Genomic DNA, 23,655 nt, shown 5'->3' with positions numbered 1-23,655 from the left:
ATCATGGCCTCAGCACAATTTGGTATTTACTCAATAAATGTGCAGTACATCATTTCATACAGTTAATTTCAATATATTTCTAAGCGATGATGCCAGAAACCAGAGACATGCTCCCAGTCACAGACAACGGTTCAGCCACATCCTGTGAACATAATTTAAGTATCCTGTGTCCCACCCCCTCTGTGAGAGTATAAAAGGCATGCCCTGAGCATGAGCTGTGCAGAAGACCCAGGCAGTGATCCAGGTCAGAGACTCCATCACCCTACACCGTACTCTTCTAGCACCATGAGGGCCTTCCTTGCAGCTGTGACCATGCTCCAGGCACTGATAACTGGAAGTAAGATGGTCATGCCCTTGTACAGTCTTGATTGTTGTGAGTATACACAAAGGCACACATAGATATTAAGAGAGTAATGTTCAGGGCCAAGCTTAATTCGCTCCAAAACTTTGCTGTAAGTTTAAATGTCCCCAGCTGTCTTCATCTACTGTCATATTATTGCCCTTTGTTCCTTGTTCCTGCCTTTCCCTCTTTTTTCATTTTTTATCTCAATTTAGACAACATGTAAATGCCAGGGAACCCTCATCCCACAAACTAGGGGGGGCTATAGGAAAAAATATTTAGCATGACGTATATTCTTTAGGGGGTCTTGAACTGCACCTTAGGTTGTGCTTGAAGTTTGGCCAGGCTGGACCTTGCTAAGGTTTTAAGTTCTGTACCTTGGGGCTTGTCCTGCTAGCCTTCCAATGAAATTGAGAAACAAATAGAAGCCAGCGGGAAAGAGGTTCAGGTCATAAACCTTTCTTTGTAAACCACTCACTTCAGACATGATCTCTCTCCCGAGTAAGGGATTTAGCTTCAATCCCTATGCCTCAGGTGACATTTTCAAACTCAAAATTGATTTGTTTAAATTTATCAGGGGTCTCAAAATTAAGAAACACTTTTCATGTAACCAATCCGTGAATAAAACAGTAAAAAACATCCCTATTGAGTGTGGGTCTGATGTTTTGACCATTAATGTTATTCCAGCGGCACTACTTGAACAGTCACCCTATGATATGGAATTACTAATTGAACAACTTAACATTGAATCTGATTACAGCATGGCTAGTGGTCTCAAATATAAATCCGAATGGATACCCACTCTCCCAGGGGGCACTTCTATTGACAATTTTTACAAATGTGTACTAGAAGACATTGATAAACTTGAGAGGAGAAATCCTAAAACATCCTTTAAGTATAAAGACAATCTGACACTGAGGGAACACCTAGCACTCAAGATACTTAGCAGCGATCCTGAGATCCTCATAAGAGAAGCAGATAAGGGTGGGGATGTAGTGGTCATGAATCATAGCAATTACCACAATGAGATTCGGACTCAACTTAATGACACCACCTGATATGAACGTCTCACCCACGATCCAAAAGAACCACTCACCATTGAAATCAACAAGAAACTCACCAGCTGACACACTGCTGGATTGCTGAATGAAGACGAATACCTTTATTTAAAAGTCTTTAGACCCACTTACCGATGGCTCTACACTCTTCCCAAAGTCCACAAATACCTCCCGTTCCCTCCTGGCAGACCCATACTATCAGGGATGGGAGGCCCCACAGAGAGGCTCGCAGAATACATAGATCTCTTCCTTGGACCATTGGTACGTAACCTTCCTTCATATATTCAATACACAAAACATATTCTCAGTCTACTGGCAGATCTACATTGGCAGCCCGGCACCATACTGTGCACATTAGATGTACTATCTTTCTATACTAGCATAAGACCGAACCTAGGACTGCAAGTGGTAACACAACGTTTGCACAACAGACCAGCGACCTTATGGCAACATACAAACATGTTAGTCTTGTGGAAAAGTAAATTTTGCCATGTTCTGTGTCCCTACGTGTCATCCATCATATGTTATGTGTGCATGATTAAATATGCATATGTACTCCCTATGTTCGATTAATGACGCAATTACAGTTGTGTCCACCTCTAGTATGTCAGTTTCCAGTCCTCGTGAATACTACGAATATCAGGCCTATGTAAAGCTACGTTGCCACGTTTCCCAGTGTGCACGTTATTCTATTGTAAAGTCCCCGTTTCTAGGCCTCAAAAGGGCCTGGACACCAGATTCAGCTCCTGTCTCCTGAAGCCCTCGCTGAGGAGCGATACAGCCCCCACCTGTATCCTCGACCCTTCACTTACTTTCCTGCCTCACAGTGCCCGGTGCAGCCTGGCTCAGCCTCTGAGTCTGCCAAGAGTATGTTATAGTTCCAGTTATCAGTTCAGTCCTCCTTCTCTGCATTCCTAAGCTACTGAACTGCATCAATAGTTTCCGTCATTGTCTAGCCTTCTCGTCTCCATGTTAGAGAAATACTGTATTTAATGGTCATTTAATATTCTTCATCACGCACTACATGTAGAATAATGCATGGTCCAGTCTTAGAATCAAGTTAGCCTTTCCCCTCTTGACTTCTAGTTTATATCAACATGTTCTCTAAACATCAGATACTAGATACTGTTTAGGTACATGTCGCCCTGACTCTCCAGACTTCAGTCTCTGCTCCTAGCACAGAGTTCATAGCCCCAGCTTCTCCTAGTGATACGTCATTGCTAGTTTGCGCGCACCATCAGGTTAGAGGTCCCGGCTCCTTAGGTAGCCCCCTCCATGGTTTCCGCCCCATTCATGACATATTCTGTTACGTTTGCATCACATGTCTATGTATACGCCCAGTTACACCTACTTTACCCTTATCTTTCGCGACTGCTACGCGTCACACCTTCTGCTCCACCCACTGCTACGCCTACTGCAATGTAATGCTATGTGTTTGCGTTATGTATATATGCTCATGTATTGTTATTAAAAGTCAGCGCGCTCATCCCAGATCCAGCCCCAGCAGCTGCTGGGCCCTGTCATCCTATTCCTATGCAGGTTGTCCTGATCCTGTCCTTATGCTGTAATAAACCTGCAAAACTCCTACTACCTCGAATCTTGACTCTTATTTATTGAGCTATCTGTTATGATATATGTCTAGTCAAAAATAGGGTATTATTTATTTATTTACCACATAATGGCGCCCGAATAGGGACCTGCCCTTTCCCCACGCGTCGGTGAAGCCACGCCGACCCCCTGACCCTCTGCAGTCGTGACGGAACTCTTCTGCGCAGTGGCAGATATTTCTGCTCAAGTATCCCTCAGGCCCACGGAGGAGACGGAGGAGGCGGTCCAGCATCCAGACGAGACGGTGGAGGAACGCGGCGAGTCCCGACCAGAGCCCAAGCCAAGAGTCCAAGGTCCGAGGTATCCGGAGGTCCGCCCGTAACTGAAGTCCGAAGTCCGAAGTTCATCGTCCGTCGTCGTAGCAGTCCAGTCCAGTCTGAGGCCTTCCGTTCTTGCTGCCCGGTGAGTACCGTTACTGGGGTGGTATCTAGACAGGGTCAATTTAAGTGACTCTGGTCTGTGGGTTGGTGGTACACAGTCCCACAAACGAAGTGTCCACTTCGGTGGATACGGGTCCTGACGTGTCTCTTTACGAGACCGGTAAGTTTCGTACTGTTTCAGCAGTGCATCTAGTTTCTGTTCTAGTCAGTTTCTGTTCTCGAGAAAATTTATGTGTTTTGTTCTCAGTATTTCCAGGTAGTATTCTGTTCGAACTGTTATTTTAAATGTTTTTCATGTATTTCAATGTCGTGGTATGAATGAGAAATAAGTATCGTGTTCATTGTGTATTGTATTGTGTCTAGATTACAGTCCAGTCATGCCACTCTTTTCGAAGTTACGTCAGTTAAAAACTAGAAAGGGTCTGCTGGAAGCAGCAGTTCCCGTCCCGCCCAGGGACAGTCCAGGTCACTTTATGTATCAGAAACATGGCATAAGCGCCATATTGTATCTAGATTTATGGGTAGAGTATACCAAACAGTTAGAAGAAAAGTATAGATGGCCCGTATCGGGTACATGGGATGCTGAGTGCATCATGCGAGTAGAAGAGGCATTATGGAAAAAGAAAGCCAGACAGTCACAGAAAGATGCCATCGAGTTATGGCGCAAAGAAGCTCATAAAAGAACCGAAAAAGAAATCAGAAAGTCAGAATTAAGTAGAGAATCCTTAGAACGAGCACAAGAAAAAGAATTAATCGAGATAGGTGAACAAGTCAAAGCCGAACAGTCAGACAGACAGAGGAATGCCCTTATTAAGGGTATGTACCCTCTTCTTGCCGAGGGCTTGCCAAAAGCGACCCCGGAGGCATCCAGTAATTTCCCGCCACCATTAGTTCCGACCAAGCTACGTCACAAACAGACCGCAGCTGATATTTTTATTTCGTCCTATTTGGACGACACAGTCCCAGAATATGCAAATCCTGTTCGCGCTCCGCCAGTCCCAGTAAATCAGGCACATCCTGCTTCTCCAGACACCGGGGCACCCCATGCAGTACCTGCTACGGTACCCCCGGTCCAGCCAGCATTTCAATTTCCCGCTCCGCCACGAAGAATATCAGTCGACGATTCTAGTCTAGGGGCCGCAGGAGGAGGTCCTCCTCAAACCCCGCCGCCACGCAAGCGTTTATCAGCACTCGAATTACATGCTCAAGCATCACAGCGTACTCCCAAGAGTAATAAGTCTGTTGCAGAAATCAGGCAAGCCCTTGGCGAATGTGCCTATGACCCAGTCCCAGGCGAGAATAATATGGTTTTATATTCAGTACGCATAAGGAGGGTGACCGAGTATCTAGTCACCCTACCCAATATGAAAGAAGATCTAGACAGAATATATCGTTTCATCCGTACAGGGGATGATCCAGAAAGTATTAGTGATGCCATGTCTCAAAGGAAAGCTGAGATCCAGCGTATGATATTAAAGTTTTTAATTAACTGTCTAATAAGAGAACAAGATTACCCGTCTAAAGATCCGGCCGAAATGAAAACCCTGACAAAGTGGAGTGATAATATAGCCGAGGGTAAGCACAATACCATTAGTGCCATGGAGAGTATGTACAAGAAAATCCGTAGAGAAATAATAAAGATACACGAACAACGTAAAGCAGCACAAGTAAGCGAGAAAGAAAGTAACTCTGATACTGAAGAGGTAGACGATGAGAACACTGCCAGAATAGCGTATGTAGGAAGATCTAGATTTCCAGATCGCCATTTACGCCTAGAACACAAGTCTACTTTCCATCATCCAGCACCAGAACAAGGTTCCCTAGAACAAGTATTTCAAGCTACCGATCACATTCTGAAATCACGAATCGGTTACAGTGAGTTAAGTACTATGCATGAACAAGAAATAGTTCGGTCAGCAGTCCGATGGATTACTGATTCTACCACTTTTCCAGACGAAATAGTGGCACAAATGTTTCTGAAATTGCCCCCAGCCGAGCAGCGACTGGTGGGTATGTATATGATCCAGCACCTCATTACATTGTATGAGGGTCAGCACTCTGATCCAGGTCCGTTACACGATATCCTGAACGAGTTACTCCAGTATAGATGGAAAGGTCTAGGTACCGACTTAATTAGTGTCATTCTAGAGCAGCGCCACAAATATAGAACGTTTCTGAACCCGCATTTTGTTCATGTCTCACCCCCAGAAAGTAAACCATTTTACATGGAAAGACAGAACCCGTTACGAGAAGTGCATCCAGTTAAGACAGGGGACGGTGAAATGCAACGAGTGTTTGTATACACTCCAATAACAAAGATGGAACTCCTCGAGATGAAGAAATTAATTCCCTGTCATGACAAAGATCCAGCAGGGTTCCACCGAGAATTAAAAGACATGCTCCGTATGGGAGAATACACTTACCCAGATATCATTAAAATGTTAAAGGTCCTGTTGCCCGCAGGGGTGTATGAAAAGCTAAAAGAAAAAGAATGGGAGGTGGGAGAGAAAAAGATAGATTGGGCAGTTCTAGAAGCTGAAGACAAGGCACGAGTACCAGGTACCGGTCTTGGAGATAAATGTAAAGAATTACCAGAATTATTGATTCAAGTTTTACCCAGATTATTGACAACTAGAAAAGAAGACTGGGATGCAATCTCAGCCTGTAAACAGAAACAAGATGAAGATATTAGTGATTTTTATTCTAGGTTTGAAAAATGTTTCAGTATCAATAGTGGCCTCAAGACAAGTAGTGAGTCATACCCTCACCTTTTTGTTACTAAATTAGTCGAGAATTCAAGTCCACAAGTTAAAAATCGAGTTTTGAAAGTCGAAAGTACATGGCAAGCTAATACCCCGTCCCAAATGCTCCAGATGCTCCAGTACCACCAGAATAGAATCAGGGAAGAGCAAGAACACGAGAGAAAACGTATGAAAGACACGAAAATGAAAGTACTAGTTGCACAATCTGTTCCTCAAGACAGTCAGAAGAGGGGTCCGAATCAAGCCAGTCATCCTGCAGCTCCCGTTAAAGGGAATTGCAATTATTGTAAACAGCCAGGTCATTTTATAAATGAGTGTGCAGTTCTGAAACATAACATAGTTACTGGTAAGACTAAAGAAAGACCACGTCCGCCTAGACAAGAACAAGTTTCCCAGATTCCTCAGTCACAGAATGCACAACAGACAGTTACAGCACCGCAGCCTATCGCTGCAACACAGCATGTTACACAGCAGATGTACCAGTATGCACAGTCTGAGTATCCAGAGTACCAGCAGTATTCATGAAACAGCCTAGAGAGGGAGGTAGGCTTGCCTCTCATCGAGATACCTGTAGATCAAGAAGGTCCCTATGTTCACAGTCAAGTATTAGGGAAAGACAGAAAGTTTTTGATTGATACAGGGGCAAGTAGGACCACAATTAGTCACGCCGAAGTTCCAGGGGCTCCGCTCTCAGGCTCAAGAAATGTTTCCCTTGGATTTTCAGGAAAACCCATTGTAAATGAAATATCAAAGCCAGTTACTCTAGAAGTAGGTCCATTGTCCCGCACTACTGATCTGTTACTTACTAAATCATGTCCAGAAAACCTATTAGGCATTAAGACACTGAAAGAGCTAGGTGCAGTTATATGTTGTTCCCCAGAGGGAATACGATTGTTCTTACGTGACTTCAAGGGTCACTATGTATTACGAGATTTTGATTCGAGACTGTCTAATGTTCCGCAGCATTTATGGGCGCAAGGTCCAACTGATGTAGGTTACATGCAAATCACACCCTATCGTGTGACTCTCAAACCAGGTGTAGTGTTACCACGAATCAGACAGTACAGATTGCCACCCGAGGCTGTAGCAGCCTTATCCAAAATTATTGACGAGCTCATGGCTCAAGGAGTAGTTGTAGAAACTGACTCCAATGTATGTAACTCTCCGATCATTCCAGTCATGAAACGTACTGATCCAAATGCACCCCCAGTATATCGATTAGTGATCGACCTACGAGAGCTTAATAAATGTATTATTCCGCAGTACCCAGTTGTCCCAGACATCTCTTCCCTATTGACAGCCATTGATTCCGAAGCCACGTTCTTTACAGTAATCGACCTCAAGAATGCATTTTTTAGTGTTCCAATTCATCCAGACAGCCAGTTTCTTTTCGGATTCTGTTTAAATGGAAGGAGCTATATGTTCACACGCGCTCCTCAAGGTTTCACAGAAAGTCCTAGTATTTACAGTCAAGCACTCAAGAGACAACTAGACAACATTCACATGCCAACTGACACTGCCCTGCTCCAGTATGTCGATGATCTACTGATCACAGCCCGTTCTGAACGTGATTGCGAGCGAGCGTCACTGACGGTTCTGTATTTCCTAGCCGAGATGGGGCACAAGGTGTCCCCTTCTAAGCTTCAATTCTGTGTCCAGCAAGTGGTATACTTAGGACACTTACTGTCCAAGAGGGGTAGGCAGTTGACACCAGACCGTATCCAGTTAATAGCGAGTCTTCCTCAGCCCAAGACCCAGAAGGAGGTACGTGCTTTTATCGGCCTTACTTCTTATTGTAGACAATGGATTCCTCAGTATGCATTTCTAGCCAAACCACTGATACAGTTAACGACACAGGAGGCAGCCGTATCGACTGTCCTCCCTTGGACATCTGAACATACACTGAGTTTCAATGAGTTAAAGAAAGCTTTATGCCAAGCTCCAGTTCTAGCGACACCGAACTACAGTAAGCCTTTTACACTTTTCGTCACTGAACGTGAAGGTACAGCATTATCTGTTCTCACACAAGATCAAGCAGGACAATACAAGCCCTGTGCTTATTTTTCTAGCACACTAGATCCAGTCGCCCAGGCTCTGCCTGCGTGCCTCAAGTCAGTTGCAGCCACAGCGCTAGCTATCAGACAAAGTGATTCCATAGTCTTAGGACATACCTTGACAGTACAAGTTCCACATTCCGTGGAAGTTCTTCTGAACCGAACACAGACTCAGCACTTGACAATTGCACGTTTAACAGGTTATGAATTGACACTGTTCCAGCCACACATAGAAATCAGACGCTGCAACATCCTGAATCCTGCTACATTATTACCATCAGTTACTTCGAATTCTGCCACACATGACTGTGTGGAAGTAGTTAACATTACGACAAAACCAAGACAAGATCTGACAGATATTCCGTTACCAGACCCTGACCTGACACTTTATGTGGATGGTTCATGTATGAGAACAAGTACAGGAGAACTAGTCGCCGCATATGCAGTGACTACTGACACCGAAGTTATTAAGACACACCGTATTGACACCCTGTCCGCTCAAGCAGCAGAGCTAGTTGCTCTGACACAAGCCTGTATACACGCCAAGAACCTGAAAGTTAATGTTTACACAGATTCACGCTACGCATTTGGAGTCGTACACGACTTCGGAGTGCTCTGGCAGGAGAGAGGTTTCCTGACTTCTCATGGAACCAAGATTCAGCATGGTCTCCTTATTCAAGCTCTATTAGATGCCATACACTTACCGACATCTATCGCTATCATGAAGTGCAAAGCACATACGAAAGTTACTGACATTATTTCCCAGGGTAACGATCTAGCAGATCGCACAGCCAAGCTTACAGCACAGACTCCAGACATTCAAGTTAATCCGACACAGACACATACTCCAGATCCGACCACATGTATGACAGTTAAGGACCCTACTCAAGATGTCATAGATATCCAGTTACATGCTACTCCCGATGAAATCAAGAAATGGTCCGAACAAGGAGGGGTCCAGACAGATCAAGGATGGTTAACGAAGGGTAGAGCCACATGGTTTCTCCCCGACTCTATGGTTCAAGTCATTATTAATACCGCACATAGTCCAGCACATTTAGGAGAAAAAGCTATGTTAGATAGTATCCAGAACATTTGGTTCAACAAGCATTTACGAGCTGCAGCCAAGCAGAAAGTCCGTACCTGTATGATATGTTGTCAGTTTAATCCAGGTAAAAGTGTCCCGGTGGAACAAGGTGGATTCCAGCCCCCTGACCACCCTTTTGAAGTCCTCCAGATGGATTATATTCAGATGGAGCGATGTCGAGGTTTCAAGTATGTCCTTGTAGTTGTATGCGCTTTGTCCAGATGGACAGAAGCATATCCAGTCCCAGATTACACAGCCGCGACCACTGCCAAGCAGTTGGTTCGTGAGTTCTTCCCCCGTTATGGACTCCCTAGAGTCGTATATTCTGATAACGGCCAGCCATTCTCCTCAGAGTTAATGAAGCACGTTTCCCTTTTGTTAGGGTACCAGTGGAAGTTTCATTGTGTACGCCATCCTGAAGCAGCCGGTCTAGTTGAGAGACATAATCAGACTCTGAAAATCCGAATTGCAAAAGTCTGCAAAGAAAAAGGTGTGGACTGGCTAGTAGCTCTGCCAGTCGCTTTATTTTATATGCGCATGGTTGCACATTCCAGATCAGGTCTGTCCCCGTACGAGGTCGTTTTCGGCCGCCCCCCTAACATGTGGGGTACTCCTAGACCCCGAAGTATTACCGATGTTTCAAGTAATATGCTGACAGATTACCTAGCTTCCTTGATGTCTGCCCTCAACTCATGTCGTTCACAGGTTGCCGCCGCATTTCCAGACAATACCGAGGTGGCACCGCATGAAATCGTTCCAGGATCCATGGTGATGGTCCGCAACTTTGACAGATCAAGTCCGCTGGAGCCTCGTTGGAAAGAGCCCCGACAGGTCCTCCTCACCACCCGTACAGCCGTGAAGTTGGAAGGACGCAAAGGCTGGGTGCACCTTTCTCATGTCAAACTTTTTAATGGACTAAAACCCGTCTTAAAGAACATTTCCCAGGATTTGAAGGATTGCCAAAATATTGTTTTAAAGGACTGTCCCGCAAAAGACATTGCTACAAACCCTCCCCTGTTAGAGAAAACTCCGCAGCAGGAGTATAAACAGAAACTACGGTCTAGTAAATTAAGTCAGCCAGTTTGATTGTCTAAGTCCTCCCCTAGGTGAAACGGTTAGACTGTTTCTGACATGTATAAAATAGACCCCCATAGTGAGAGAGTTAGTCAAAACTCAATCCGATGTATCGTTTTTCTATGTTTCATATTATTTCTCAGCATTATGATTTCCTGCACCAGTTATGCATTTTACCTGTGTTTCCCAGTTTCACATGTAAATAAGTCTTTCAATGTCACAGTAGAGCACACGTTTAGTGATCTGCCTCCTCACGAGCTGTCTTACCGCCTCGCTATGCGTAACAACTCATTTATCCGTATGTTACATTACTCACACCAGACCAGCAATGCCACTAATTGTTGGGTGTGTGGTCGACTCCCCCCTTTCCAGACACCGAAGGGAGTTCTGCCACTTTTTTCTTATCCATTTTCACATAATGGTTCGTGTGGAGCATGGTCCACGTTAACGTCATCCTCAACAGATATGTCTTTTCTTAACAGTACATGTTTTCCAGACAAGCAAGGTCTCCCTCACCGAACAGGGTTAGATCTAGAAAATGAAGTGTATAATTTAGGTAATTATTCGTCGAATTTTATGGTCCTGAATGTTCAGTCTGATACTACTCCAGACTCACCTGCTATTTCAGTACTACCAGTCAAAGGCGAATTATGTGTCCGAAATAATGGTTCCGTACATGTAGGACATAGTGATTGTACTACTATTGTCAAGTATAGTGACAGTGGGAAATCTATTTTCAAAGCTTCACGTCATTCTTATTTTATTTGTGGTCAAACTGCATATGTTCGTCTGCCCCTCGATTGGGAGGGAACCTGTTACATTGCCTTCCTACTGCCACCAGTTTTTCTAGCCCCACCTGACTACCATAGGAATTCCTACCTAGTACATACTAGACACAAGAGAAATCTCCCGATTGTCGACTATACTGAAACTGCTGCAGAGCAATTCATTGATATTGATAAAGGTGTTTTCCCTTATTTAGGTACAGTTGTAAATAGTAAACTAATCCGTAGATTAACCAGAACCCTCGAAGTTGTAGTAAATGAGACTGCCTCTGCTCTAGGTAACTTAACCGAAGAGCAATCTGCTATGAGATTTGTCGTTTTACAAAATCGTCTCGTCCTTGACGTCATACTGGCCGATAGGGGCGGGGCTTGTAGAGTCATCGGATCTAGTTGCTGCATTTTCATTCCAAATAACGCGCCGTCTGTTTATTCAGCTATAACCAGACTCCATAAAATTGCCCATCTGATACACCAAGATCCAGGCACCTGGACATGGTCCGGTTGGTTCTGGAATATAATTTCCGCATGGGGATGGAAAGTCTTGTCCTTTCTAGGTATAGCAGTAGCGATCATATTCAGCTGCTGCCTCTGTATACAATGTGGCCCTGCGATTTGCGGCATTTGTGCTACCTCTTGTATTCCTAGTCCCAAGCCCCGTTCTAAATCCCGTTCCAGGATAATTCGAGACGAGCAAATGATACTGTATGAAATGATAGATGGTATCATGAATATTGATGTTTCCTGATGGAAACGTACTGACAAGGAGGGAATGTGGAAAAGTAAATTTTGCCATGTTCTGTGTCCCTACATGTCATCCATCATATGTTATGTGTGCATGATTAAATATGCATATGTACTCCCTATGTTCGATTAATGACGCAATTACAGTTGTGTCCACCTCTAGTATGTCAGTTTCCAGTCCTCGTGAATACTACGAATATCAGGCCTATGTAAAGCTACGTTGCCACGTTTCCCAGTGTGCACGTTATTCTATTGTAAAGTCCCCGTTTCTAGGCCTCAAAAGGGCCTGGACACCAGATTCAGCTCCTGTCTCCTGAAGCCCTCGCTGAGGAGCGATACAGCCCCCACCTGTATCCTCGACCCTTCACTTACTTTCCTGCCTCACAGTGCCCGGTGCAGCCTGGCTCAGCCTCTGAGTCTGCCAAGAGTATGTTATAGTTCCAGTTATCAGTTCAGTCCTCCTTCTCTGCATTCCTAAGCTACTGAACTGCATCAATAGTTTCCGTCATTGTCTAGCCTTCTCGTCTCCATGTTAGAGAAATACTGTATTTAATGGTCATTTAATATTCTTCATCACGCACTACATGTAGAATAATGCATGGTCCAGTCTTAGAATCAAGTTAGCCTTTCCCCTCTTGACTTCTAGTTTATATCAACATGTTCTCTAAACATCAGATACTAGATACTGTTTAGGTACATGTCGCCCTGACTCTCCAGACTTCAGTCTCTGCTCCTAGCACAGAGTTCATAGCCCCAGCTTCTCCTAGTGATACGTCATTGCTAGTTTGCGCGCACCATCAGGTTAGAGGTCCCGGCTCCTTAGGTAGCCCCCTCCATGGTTTCCGCCCCATTCATGACATATTCTGTTACGTTTGCATCACATGTCTATGTATACGCCCAGTTACACCTACTTTACCCTTATCTTTCGCGACTGCTACGCGTCACACCTTCTGCTCCACCCACTGCTACGCCTACTGCAATGTAATGCTATGTGTTTGCGTTATGTATATATGCTCATGTATTGTTATTAAAAGTCAGCGCGCTCATCCCAGATCCAGCCCCAGCAGCTGCTGGGCCCTGTCATCCTATTCCTATGCAGGTTGTCCTGATCCTGTCCTTATGCTGTAATAAACCTGCAAAACTCCTACTACCTCGAATCTTGACTCTTATTTATTGAGCTATCTGTTATGATATATGTCTAGTCAAAAATAGGGTATTATTTATTTATTTACCACAGTCTCCATGATGGAACTGATTTTGTACAACAAGGTCTTCATGTTTGACAAACATTGGTACAGACAAACCAGGGGAATGGCCATGGGATCCAAATTTTCGCCATCCTTTGTGAATCTGTTTATGGGTACATTGGAAGCCGATTTGATTTGGGGAACCATTATCTTTTTGAGTTGATACATTGATGATTGTCTCTTACTATGGTCAAACACACAGGACCATTTGGAAGAGTTTTCACACATCTGAACACTAACACATGGGGAATGAAATTCACCATTGAATCCAGCACTACGAGATTAGAATTCTTAGATTTTGAACTGTACATTAAGAATTACCAATTACACAGGTTTTTCCGCAAGAAAACCGCATGCAATGCTGTTCTGAATGCTGATAATTCCCATCCTCCGCACCAGATCCAAGCGATACCCTTTGGGGAGTTTTTGAGGGCCAGGAAGAATTGCAGTGAAGACACTGAATTTCAGACATGTTTCATGGATATGAAACAGAGGTTCTCCAAAAGGAGTTCACATGCGAGAAGAATAAGGTGCGCGCTCCAGCTATTTCTGGTGGCTCTCTGACAGCTTCTGGCCTTCTGATCACGTGTCCTCAACCCGGAACACAGTGATTGGCCGGGAGGTGTTCTGGCTTACAAGCCTCAGGTAGGATTAACGATGCCCACGCTCTTATACAATGTTTCCAATCTTTAATCTTAACTTTCCTGATGCACGTGATTAACGTACGAATGATCTGCTTTTCAGATCTACTCACGTTACTGAAATTCTCTGTCTTACACAGAGTCTCCCTTATGGCTCCCACAACGAAATACTACCAATACCTCGGTAACTTTGTTTATTGTTGTGCTGCCTTTCTACACTAGGAATAAAGTATAATTTCAAAGTGCCCTGCCGATAAGCTCATTATTTTTTGCTTCTTGTCCATTACTCCAGGACTCTATCAAACGTGCCGGATGTTTCTTTTTTACATCCCTTTGGTCAGCGAGTCTTATTATGATCTTAGGTGGTGTTCAGTCACTCAGCATCTTGAATATTTCCGTGCTTGCCATATCTGATGGCGCAATGAGATTCTGAATCAGTTTCACTTTTCAATTTCTAGGTACCCCTAAGTCAGCCAAATCTGCTTGAGTGTTTAGCCCAGCCGGGTTGGAATTATCACCGGCTGAGTGATAAACACTCGTTTTATTTTCTATCTTCAACTATATATTTTTGGTTTTGTTTCCCACCCTCCTTTTTCTTTCCCCTTTCCTTTCATGGGGGCATATCATCAAGGCCATAATTATCGCTCAGCGCTCTTAGCGTGAGGATAATTATCGCCGGCCAACTCTGATTTTTATCACAGATCTCCAAAGCGATAAAATTCAGAGCGCAAGCTGCCGATTGTGCGATTATCCTTGGAAATACAGTGATAATCGCACAAGGTTTGGCGAAAGCTTGCTGATAGGGCAAGGCCTACTTAGCCATGATATCCACCTTACCTAGGATATAATGGCTAAGTCAGGTTTGAAGCAGGTGTAAGGAAAGTAGCAATAACAGAGGTTATCTCTACTGTTGCTTGGTGACATTTCTCCAGTTATGTCAAGGCAGGAACGCCCACTTTGCATCTCATTAGAGATGCACAGATGGGCGATTTGGGAAAGGGTGATAATGCATGGATTCACGCGATAGCTTGACCTTTCTAATTTGGCGATAAAATTATCGCCGCTTTCTGTCCAAAATTTACGCTAAAGCGGAGATAATTTTATATCCGGGGCTTGATGATATGCCCCATAGTTTGTCCTTTTACTAGTCTGACTAAGACTGGTCCTCTAAATGTCATCTTTACAAGCTTAAGTTTCTATTCCTATGGCTATTTCCTTATTGTTTTCCCACCTCTTTCTCTGTTCTTCTCATAGACGGCCAAGACAAATATCCTTTGTATACAGGTACATTATAAGTATCTTCAGACACACTTGTCAAATGACTTATATCCCTCACATCCTACATAGTATCCAAGCATGATATTTTGCTAGTCATAGTCTCATTCTTAGGGCACTTGAAATGTCATGTTTGTTTGACTGTATTTTCCACCAAGGACATGAACACTTGCTGTACATCTTTAGCTATGCTGATTCTCGTATTGTTGACACGGTCTTAATGTGATGTGGGTTGCACATATTTGTATTTAGTTAACACCAACTCCGTTTCACAATACTCTTTTTAGTGTTTTGTCATGACATGTGTATCATCCATACTCCTTGTATCATTCCCAGGACTGAGGAAGTCGCAGATTTATTTTTCAAATGCGACGAAACACGTGTCGGATGGTTTTCTTCTGTTCGTTGGCTCTTTGCTAAAGAAAAATAAAAGACTGACAGTTACTCAACTCATCTGAAGATATTTCTTTTGAAATTGTGGCTTCTACGCTGTAGTTTTTTGTATTTACCTACATACTGTTTGTTTACTATTATGTGTGCCTAGATTTTTGCTTTAATTGTTATTGTGAGGGAGTTACCCACACAAAATTGAGGAGTTACAGGGCTTATCCGCTCACCTGGTTGCACCATACTGATTTGTTTTTCATCCAAACACTTGCGTTAATTAGCAGAGTGCCAATAATGTTCACTGGCCACTAAAAACCCTTTCCCAAAGTGTTCCCCATGACCTCAGAACAATTTGGTGTTTACTTAATAAATGTGCAGTACATCATTTCATCCAGTTAATTTCACTATATTTCTAAGGGATGATGCCAGAAACCAGAGACGTGCTCCCAGTCACAGACAAAAGCACAGCCACATCCTGTGCACATAACTCAGGTATCCTGTGCCCCACCCCCTCTGTGAGAGTATAAAAGGCATGCCCTGAGCATGAGCTGTGCAGAAGACCCAGGCAAGTGATCCAGGTCAGAGACTCCATCACCCTACACCTCACTCTTCTAGCACCATGAGGGCCTTCCTTGCAGCTGTGACCATGCTCCAGGCACTGATAACCGCAGGTAAGACGGTCATGCCCTTGTACAGTCTTGATTGTTGTGAGTATACACAAAGGCGCACATAGATATTAAGAGAGTAATGATCAGGACAGAGCTTAATTCGCTCCAGAACTTAGCTGTAAGTTTAAATGTTCACAGTTGTCTTTATCTTCTATCATATTGTTGCCCATTTTCCTTGTTCCTGCCTTTCACTCTTTTTTTCATTTTTTATTTCAATTTAGACAACTTGTAATTGCCAGGGAACCCCCATCCCACAAACTAGGAGGGGATATAGGTAAAAATATTCAGAATGACGTATATTCTTTAGGGGTTCTTGAACTGTACCTTAGGTCAGCTTGAAATTCAGCCAGGCTGGGCCTTGCTCTGGTTCTGAGTTCTGTACCTTGGGGCTTGTCCTGCCAGCCTTCCTATGAAAATGCAATCTAATAACCTCATAGCAATTTAGCACTTTTTTTTTACTGTTTTAATGAATGTTAATTATCACTAACATAATGAGGATTGTATTTTCAATATTGATCATACACATTGCAAGAGGTGCAATGGAAGAAAGATCACAATTATCTTGTAATAATCAGCTTTTTTCTTTATTTTGTATTTTCATTTTCACTTCACACCTTTCATTTCTTGTTACAAATGTGAGTGTGAGTCTTTAAAAAATCTGATTTTTATGATGTAAAATAAAATGTCCAAGAATACTGCTTGAATCCTGTGATAGTGATACAATTCCAAATTATCAGGTTGTGAATTGTAGTTTACCACGAGGTGATCTACACTCACACACATGTTCATTAGAAAACACATTTCATGTTTTATTTTTAGTTTCTTCCATGAAGAAAACAACATAATGATGAGTTCCGACTTCTCTCAGGCTTCTCTAAAGCAGCAGATGCTACCTTTGTTCAATTGACATAGCAGAGAAGTTTCAAAGGATAAAGCTGGTGTAAGATCTAGTTTCATTTGAGCCTCTAGCTCTCTTCTGGTAGCCAAAGCCTGAACTTTACCAAGGACCTTTCTTTATCTCCATTTGGGACGGCAAGGGTGTAAGCAAGCTTCACAGGCCGGACCTGGACATATGTATGTTTGAGTGGTAGCAAGTGGCTAGTGCAAATAGCCATTAACTAGGTTGCCTGTGCCCGTAGTGTCGATACACAGCTGGAAACTACTGTTTTCGCAGTCATCTTTCCGAGGCAGTTCTATGCTGGGAATGGTTCACGTTTTAAGTGGTGTAACTAGTCAGCCATTGCTGATAATCTTAATGCGGAAGAACTAGTGGTTTAGGCATTAAGCAAAATATTACTGCATGAAGCCCAGTACTGTGGGTTGACAGACAAACCACCAAAGGAACCTGAATAAAATCTGTCCAGTTTGTTTCGAACTGTGTGCATGGCATATGAGAGCTACGCCGGCTATGCCCATATCTAGCATCACAAACAGCCACCAAATAATCCAAATTATGTCTCACTTATTTTATTCTCTTCAGATAATCACACATAGTGATAGAAGAAATCTTAAGTTACAATTCACTATACCAGTACTGCATGTGGTAGCTTTCATGTGGTCATCAATTATGAATGACACAATACTGAAGGGACATCTCGGTCCTGAAGAAAGCCATACTGACCCTGTAGGCACTTTATTAGATGGCTGAAACATGTAGAATGAGGATATGGGAGATCATCGCCATCTCATATCATACCCAGCTATGTGTTTAACCTTACCAGAAGTTTCCATTATTAAAATTGTCTTGAGTTGTGGGTAACCTTCAGTTCATTTTAATCCTCTGATTCCTGCAACACTCTGAAAAAGCTGCTGTTCTGAAATTCAGGTGTCACAGCACACCCAAGAACAGGAACTCTGTGACAAAGCATGCCACTAACTTGCTTTAGTGGAAGAGGGTCCCTTTAAACACCTAAAGGGTTTCTGAACTCTCTTGAGCGAGGGGCATCTAAAGATGTTTTGAACTGGGCTAGAGAGTTCCTTTTCATTAGGGAAGAAAAGTGAGCCATAACTCTTCTCACTCTCTCGTTTTGTTCTTCTCTGCACTTTTAAAATAACTATGCTGGAGTTCTGAAGGTAAATGAGCAATAAAGATGTGTTTATATTTTGTTTTTATCAGGTTATATTTGCTGTGCTTCAAAGCCAGAGGTCCAATCCTAGGCATGGGTGTACATTCTATAAACATTGAGATTGTTTTTTGCTTTCTCTACCTGTGAAGCAAGACTGGACATCGGAATGAATTGTGTAGTATATCGCAGTCCTCCTGTGGGCAACTTTAGCAGGTAGATCGGCATAGTAAACTTGCTGTCTTGAGTTTTTGTGGTGACGAGTGTCAGTTTTGAAGAATTTTGAGGAGAGTATCATTCTGGCCTCTCTGATTCCCTTATCCATGTTCAAAATAACATCGGCCCATTCCTCGTCAGAATTTAGCTACAGTAATTAACCCTTGCCATTTGACTGAGGTTTTGCTAGTATTGGGTATGAGTGTAATGTATACACTGTGAGATTATAAAATCCAGAGACTGCACCTTTGAATTCCCCCCCCAATTTTTAAGTATTGTAACACATGGTCTTAGTCTACGAAATAAGGCTTGTTTTACTGGTATTTCCCCGTTTGGAAGAAAGGGAGTTGGAATTATACCTGAAGTATTTCAAATGCTTTAAGATCACCTTCTAAAGTGAGTAAGTGATCCAATATTAGAATACCTGCTCTCTCCCATATATCCGAGGACATAGTCTGGTTACATATCCTAATATCGGTTTTATGCCACATGGGGGCCTTTCCATGTAGTCTCTGGTTACTCTTTAGGAGTTTGTGGGCATGCATTCAAATCTTAAGCATAGATTGAATAATTGGGTTGGAAGTTTGTGACGTAGGTGATTTATGGCTGCAAAACATTTGCAAATCTGAAGTTGCTTGTAAACTTTGTCTTTCAGTATGAACCCATAGTGGGGCATCATCATCTTATTGCCGCAGCCAGCAGTTCAAGTGCAAAAGGAATAAAACTGGCGATAAAGGGCCACCCTGGTGGCTTCATCTTTGTACTAAACTTTTTTTTGAAAGGAAATCCCCACAATTCACTTGTCGGAAGCTGTCTCATATAACCATTTGACCTTAAAGATATATGCATACCCTAATCCAAACCTATGTAGTGTACAGAACCTATAGCTGCATTCAATACGGTCAAAGGTCTTCTCTGCATCTAAGGATAAGGTTAATCCGTCTCCTTCAACATCCTTGGAAAGCCAGAGTATGTGATCCAAAGTGCGTAGATGGTTATGAGAGTTTCTGCCTTGCATGAATCTCAGTTGAGAACTGTGTATGAGTTTAGCGATAACTTGTTTAAGTTTTTTGGTGGGTAATATCTTTTAATCAGTATTCAGAAAGGAAATTGGATGCTAGCTACTGCAGTATAATGGATCTATCTCAGGTTTGGGAAAGACCTAGCTTTATTTGTGAGTGAGGTGAGATTACCAGTTTCCTCTGCTTCTTTATAGGTATCATAAAGGGCACCTATTGCTTCTGTTTTTACCCAACGGTAACATTCCCCATGAAAACCATCTTCTACCAGTGTAATATTGCATGGAAGATTAGAGATAGCTTGGGCAATTTTATCATTTGTTATTTTGCCTGCCAGTATGAGCCAATCCTGCTTATTGAGGCTTAAGTTTTATTTTCTGAAAAAAATCCTGATCTTTGTGGTGATCATCATCAATCTCTGAGCACTATCGCTTCCTGAGTCTCAGTTATTAGCTTGCCTCCAGAGTTATAAGTAGCCGGAATAACTGTCATAGTTTCTCTCTGTTTTTTTTTTTCGTCCTCATCAGCCCAGGTCAACAGAAACCGAACTCCGGGGCCTCCCTGGAAGTAGCACCATCTGGAGCCCTTTTGTTTTAGACCTAAGATGGGTCACACTATACCTTGCTTCTCTCACTCTGACCATAGGAAGCCTTACAATCGACAGGACCCTCGCAGAGGGCACCACTGGAGTAATCTAGCAAAATCGTATAAAGGCCTAATCATAGGACCATAATTATACATTTACACCGGGGTTTACCCAGTTCTCAAAGGGGAGCCAGAACTCATTAGGCTTAAGCTTAGAAGCTCTGCCTAGCAGAACTAGCAGAACCATAGATTTGTTTGAAGCCAACCATTCTGCTTTGTTTGGAGCGTAGCTTTAATCCAATTCTTACAAATGTCCCTGCGTTCAAGCAATATTAAATAAAAAAATACTTGTTTTTAATATTTTGTGCAACGATTCATAGTTAAACGGAAGCCCAAGAAAGACAAGATATTTGCTTACCTGGAGCGACCCTCCAGGTATTAAAGATACTTTGTTACTTACATCCCTCCAAAAATCTTGGAGTACTGGGCAATCCAAGAACATATGTTTGCCATTGCTTTCTTCTTTCCCATATTTGGGACAACTTGGCCTAACACCTTTCGCAAATTCCTCTGTTTTTATTGCGCTGTTAGTAAATAACATATTTCCTGCTTTTGAAGTATATAGCGTCTTTAGCCCCATTTTGCTTTTTTCAATCTAGATCTGGAAGCTTCAGTTGGATTGGGAAAGTGAGCATGTGTCAGGGTTTTGACATCATTTTCTAAAATTATCTGTTGTTCTGTTCTGCGTTTATTGGCTATGGCAGAATCTCTCATAATTTGCCCCTACTGGTGGCTTCACAGCTGTCCAAAAACTTAACTTTTGTTGTCTATAAGTAGTCAAATGTGAAAATAATTGGGATTTTCCAGTCAGTAGTTTTAATCGGGATATTTTTAAATGCCATTGTTTCCTACAAGGGTGTTTCGAACCCCAATCAAGCTGTAGACTGATAGGAGCATGATCGGAAAGTGCTATTTCTCAAATGTCACACTCAAGTACTTGTGGTATGATAGAATGTGAAATAAGACAATATTATATTCCAGAATAGGAATCATGTACTGCAGGGTGTTTACTAAACCCTTATCTGAAGATATGTCAGAAAATCCATGATCCTCACAGATGTCTCCTAATATTGCTTTCTGCCATGTGTCATATCTAGGGGGCTCATTCTGTCTAAGATAACATCCGGAGCAAGACACTGACCATCTGCATCTGACCAGGACTGAAGTATTTGAAAATGCAGTGTTTTCCATATCAGAACGGCTACACTACATTTTCTAGTATTAGTATGTGATATAGGATCTCCTGTCTTGTAAGAAGGGGGTTTACATCTGTAAAGAATCTGGCTACCCAATTGCATTATAATTTTTCTAATTCTATACCGGATAGATGTGTCTCGTGAATGAAAGCAATAACTATGTTTGGGGACTTAGAGGCCGATTACAATGTAGTTCGGAAACTCTTCTGACCTAATCGGTTGTGGAATCATTTTTGACTGAATCAGCTTCTGCAAGTCTGACTAACCAATTATGATGCTTTCCACCATCATTGGGTCAGACTTGTATTGATTTCAATGGGAACCTATGTTCCGGATGAGAACACAGGATTCCATTGAAAAAAGGGGTGTTTGGAGAAAACCTTGCACCCTGTGGTGGGCACCCCATGATGTCTGCCACACTGAGCAAGGTTGAGAAGATGGGTCCATTGGATACCCCCCTGGGCCCCAACCGGAGGCCTTAGGGTGAAGGTGGACCTGCAAAGTCAGAATCTGATAGCCGCTTTGTGTCCGGCAGACCACATCGGAACAGCTGTCCATATCGGTCATCCCAATTGCTTGCTCAAAACTTTGCCCATAGAGCTGAACGATTCACCTCCGAAAGACTTGGTCTGTGTAAATGCCTTTCGGATCCAAATTGGGCAGCCCCAGGCATTGTAATTGGTTGGTTGGAAATGTGTGCAATTTGGTCGTAAACATAGGTTCCCAATCGGATTCTGAGTTTCCGAATCCCATTCGGAGCCTTTCCGAACAACATCGTAATCGACCCCTAAGTAGGAAAGAATGTTCTTCCTTTTAATGGAATTAGTAAAGCCCAACATCATCTGCGGCGTCACCAAGGGCTCATCCCTCAGCCCGATGCTGTTCAACGTCTACATGGCCCCCCTCACACAAGTGGCCTGCCATCACAACCTCAACATCATCTCCTACGCCGACGAGACCCAGCTCATCCTATCCCTCACCAAGGACCCACACACCGCCAAAACCAACCTCCACAAGGGAATGAAGGCCGTCGCCGACTGGATGAGGAGCAGCCTTCTGAAGCTGAACTCGGACAAAACGGAGGTCCTCATCCTCGGACCCACCCCCTCAGCCTGGGAAAACTCCTGGTGGCCGACCACACTGGGAATAGCACCAACATCCACCGACCATGCACGCAACCTAGGATTCATCCTCGACTTCTCCCTCTCCATGTCGAAACAAGTCAACGCCGTCTCCTCCTCCTGCTACAACACCCTCCGCATGCTCTGCAGGATCTACAAGTGGACCCCCACTGAAACAAGAAGAACGGTGACGCAGGCCCTCGTCAGCAGCAGACTAGACTACAGCAATGCACTCTACACAGGAATCCCAGCCAAACACCTATGACGACTACAACGCATTCAAAACGCCTCCGCCCGACTGATCATCAACATCCCCCACTGCAGCCACATCATGCCCCACCTGAGAGACCTACACTGGCTCTCTGTCGACAAGAGGATCACCTACAATCTCCTCACCCACGCACACAAAGCACTCCGCAACACCGGACCAGCCTACCTGAACAGCTTCCACACCCCCACCCGCCAGCTCCACTAACGGCCTCCGGCGGCAGATCCTTCTCCTACCTCGCCACCAAGACCTGGAACACAATCCCTACCCACATACGGCAGACCGAAGTCCTTCTCACCTTCAGAAGGCTCCTCAAGACCTGGCTCTTTGAGCAGTAGCAGCATCCCCCACCCCTACCCTCAGCGCCTTGAGACCCTTACGGGTAAGTAGCACGCTTTACAAGTACGCTGATTGATTGATTGATACAATGTGCATAGAATTAGTTGTCATGATGCTCACTGGAAATGTCGGAGTATGTTTGATTTGTGTTACAGAAACAAAAAACTATACAGAGTATAAGAAACCTGAAACTAATATGTGCAAATACAATCACAGAATAATATTAATACTAACCTTTAAATGGTGTAAGTACACCGTTCCAACTGCTAGAAAGGAAAAGAACACCACAGATCAAACAATGTATATCTTTTGTCGGTTGATCTAAACCTCAATGTGAGACGCACACTCCGGTTGGGGAGAACAGAAAACAACTTATGGTAAACGGATTATGATACGCCATGGAGTTACAAAGTCCATCTAGGAGATTTGCATGTGCAAATACATTATGAGATATAAATGGTGTATTGAACAACAATGTAGGAGAAAAGGAAATGAATCACATCCATCAGAGGTAATCACTGCAGTAAAACAGTAAGAAAATTGCGATTCTCCTATTTACATGACCAGAGAATCTGGATTTCATTAAAGACACGGAGGCTAACATTATGCATACAACTTTTAATGCAGTCCAAGCATAGCCGCATATGTCACAAAGCAAAAGTTCCAACTTAGAATACATAT

General features: G+C 43.3%; 1 protein-coding gene across 1 annotated transcript in view; it reads left to right on the top strand.

Annotated features, from left to right (window-relative positions):
• Positions 1–210: 210 nt before the first annotated feature.
• LOC144805484 (uncharacterized) overlaps positions 211–23,655 on the top strand; it is a gene marked incomplete at its 3' end in the record, with an annotated part of 109,575 nt that continues 86,130 nt past the window's right edge. Inside the window, exons 1-2 of the mRNA XM_078672029.1 lie at positions 211–337; positions 1,028–1,324. Coding sequence (XP_078528155.1) covers positions 211–337; positions 1,028–1,324 — 424 coding nt within the window. The remainder of the gene's footprint in view (positions 338–1,027; positions 1,325–23,655) is intronic.

This window comes from Lissotriton helveticus (assembly GCF_964261635.1).
Source record: "Lissotriton helveticus chromosome 1_1 unlocalized genomic scaffold, aLisHel1.1 SUPER_1_unloc_11, whole genome shotgun sequence".
Lineage (NCBI taxonomy): Eukaryota > Metazoa > Chordata > Amphibia > Caudata > Salamandridae > Lissotriton > Lissotriton helveticus.
Note: the sequence above shows the minus strand (reverse complement) of the source record. Positions and strands in the feature narration are given on the sequence as shown.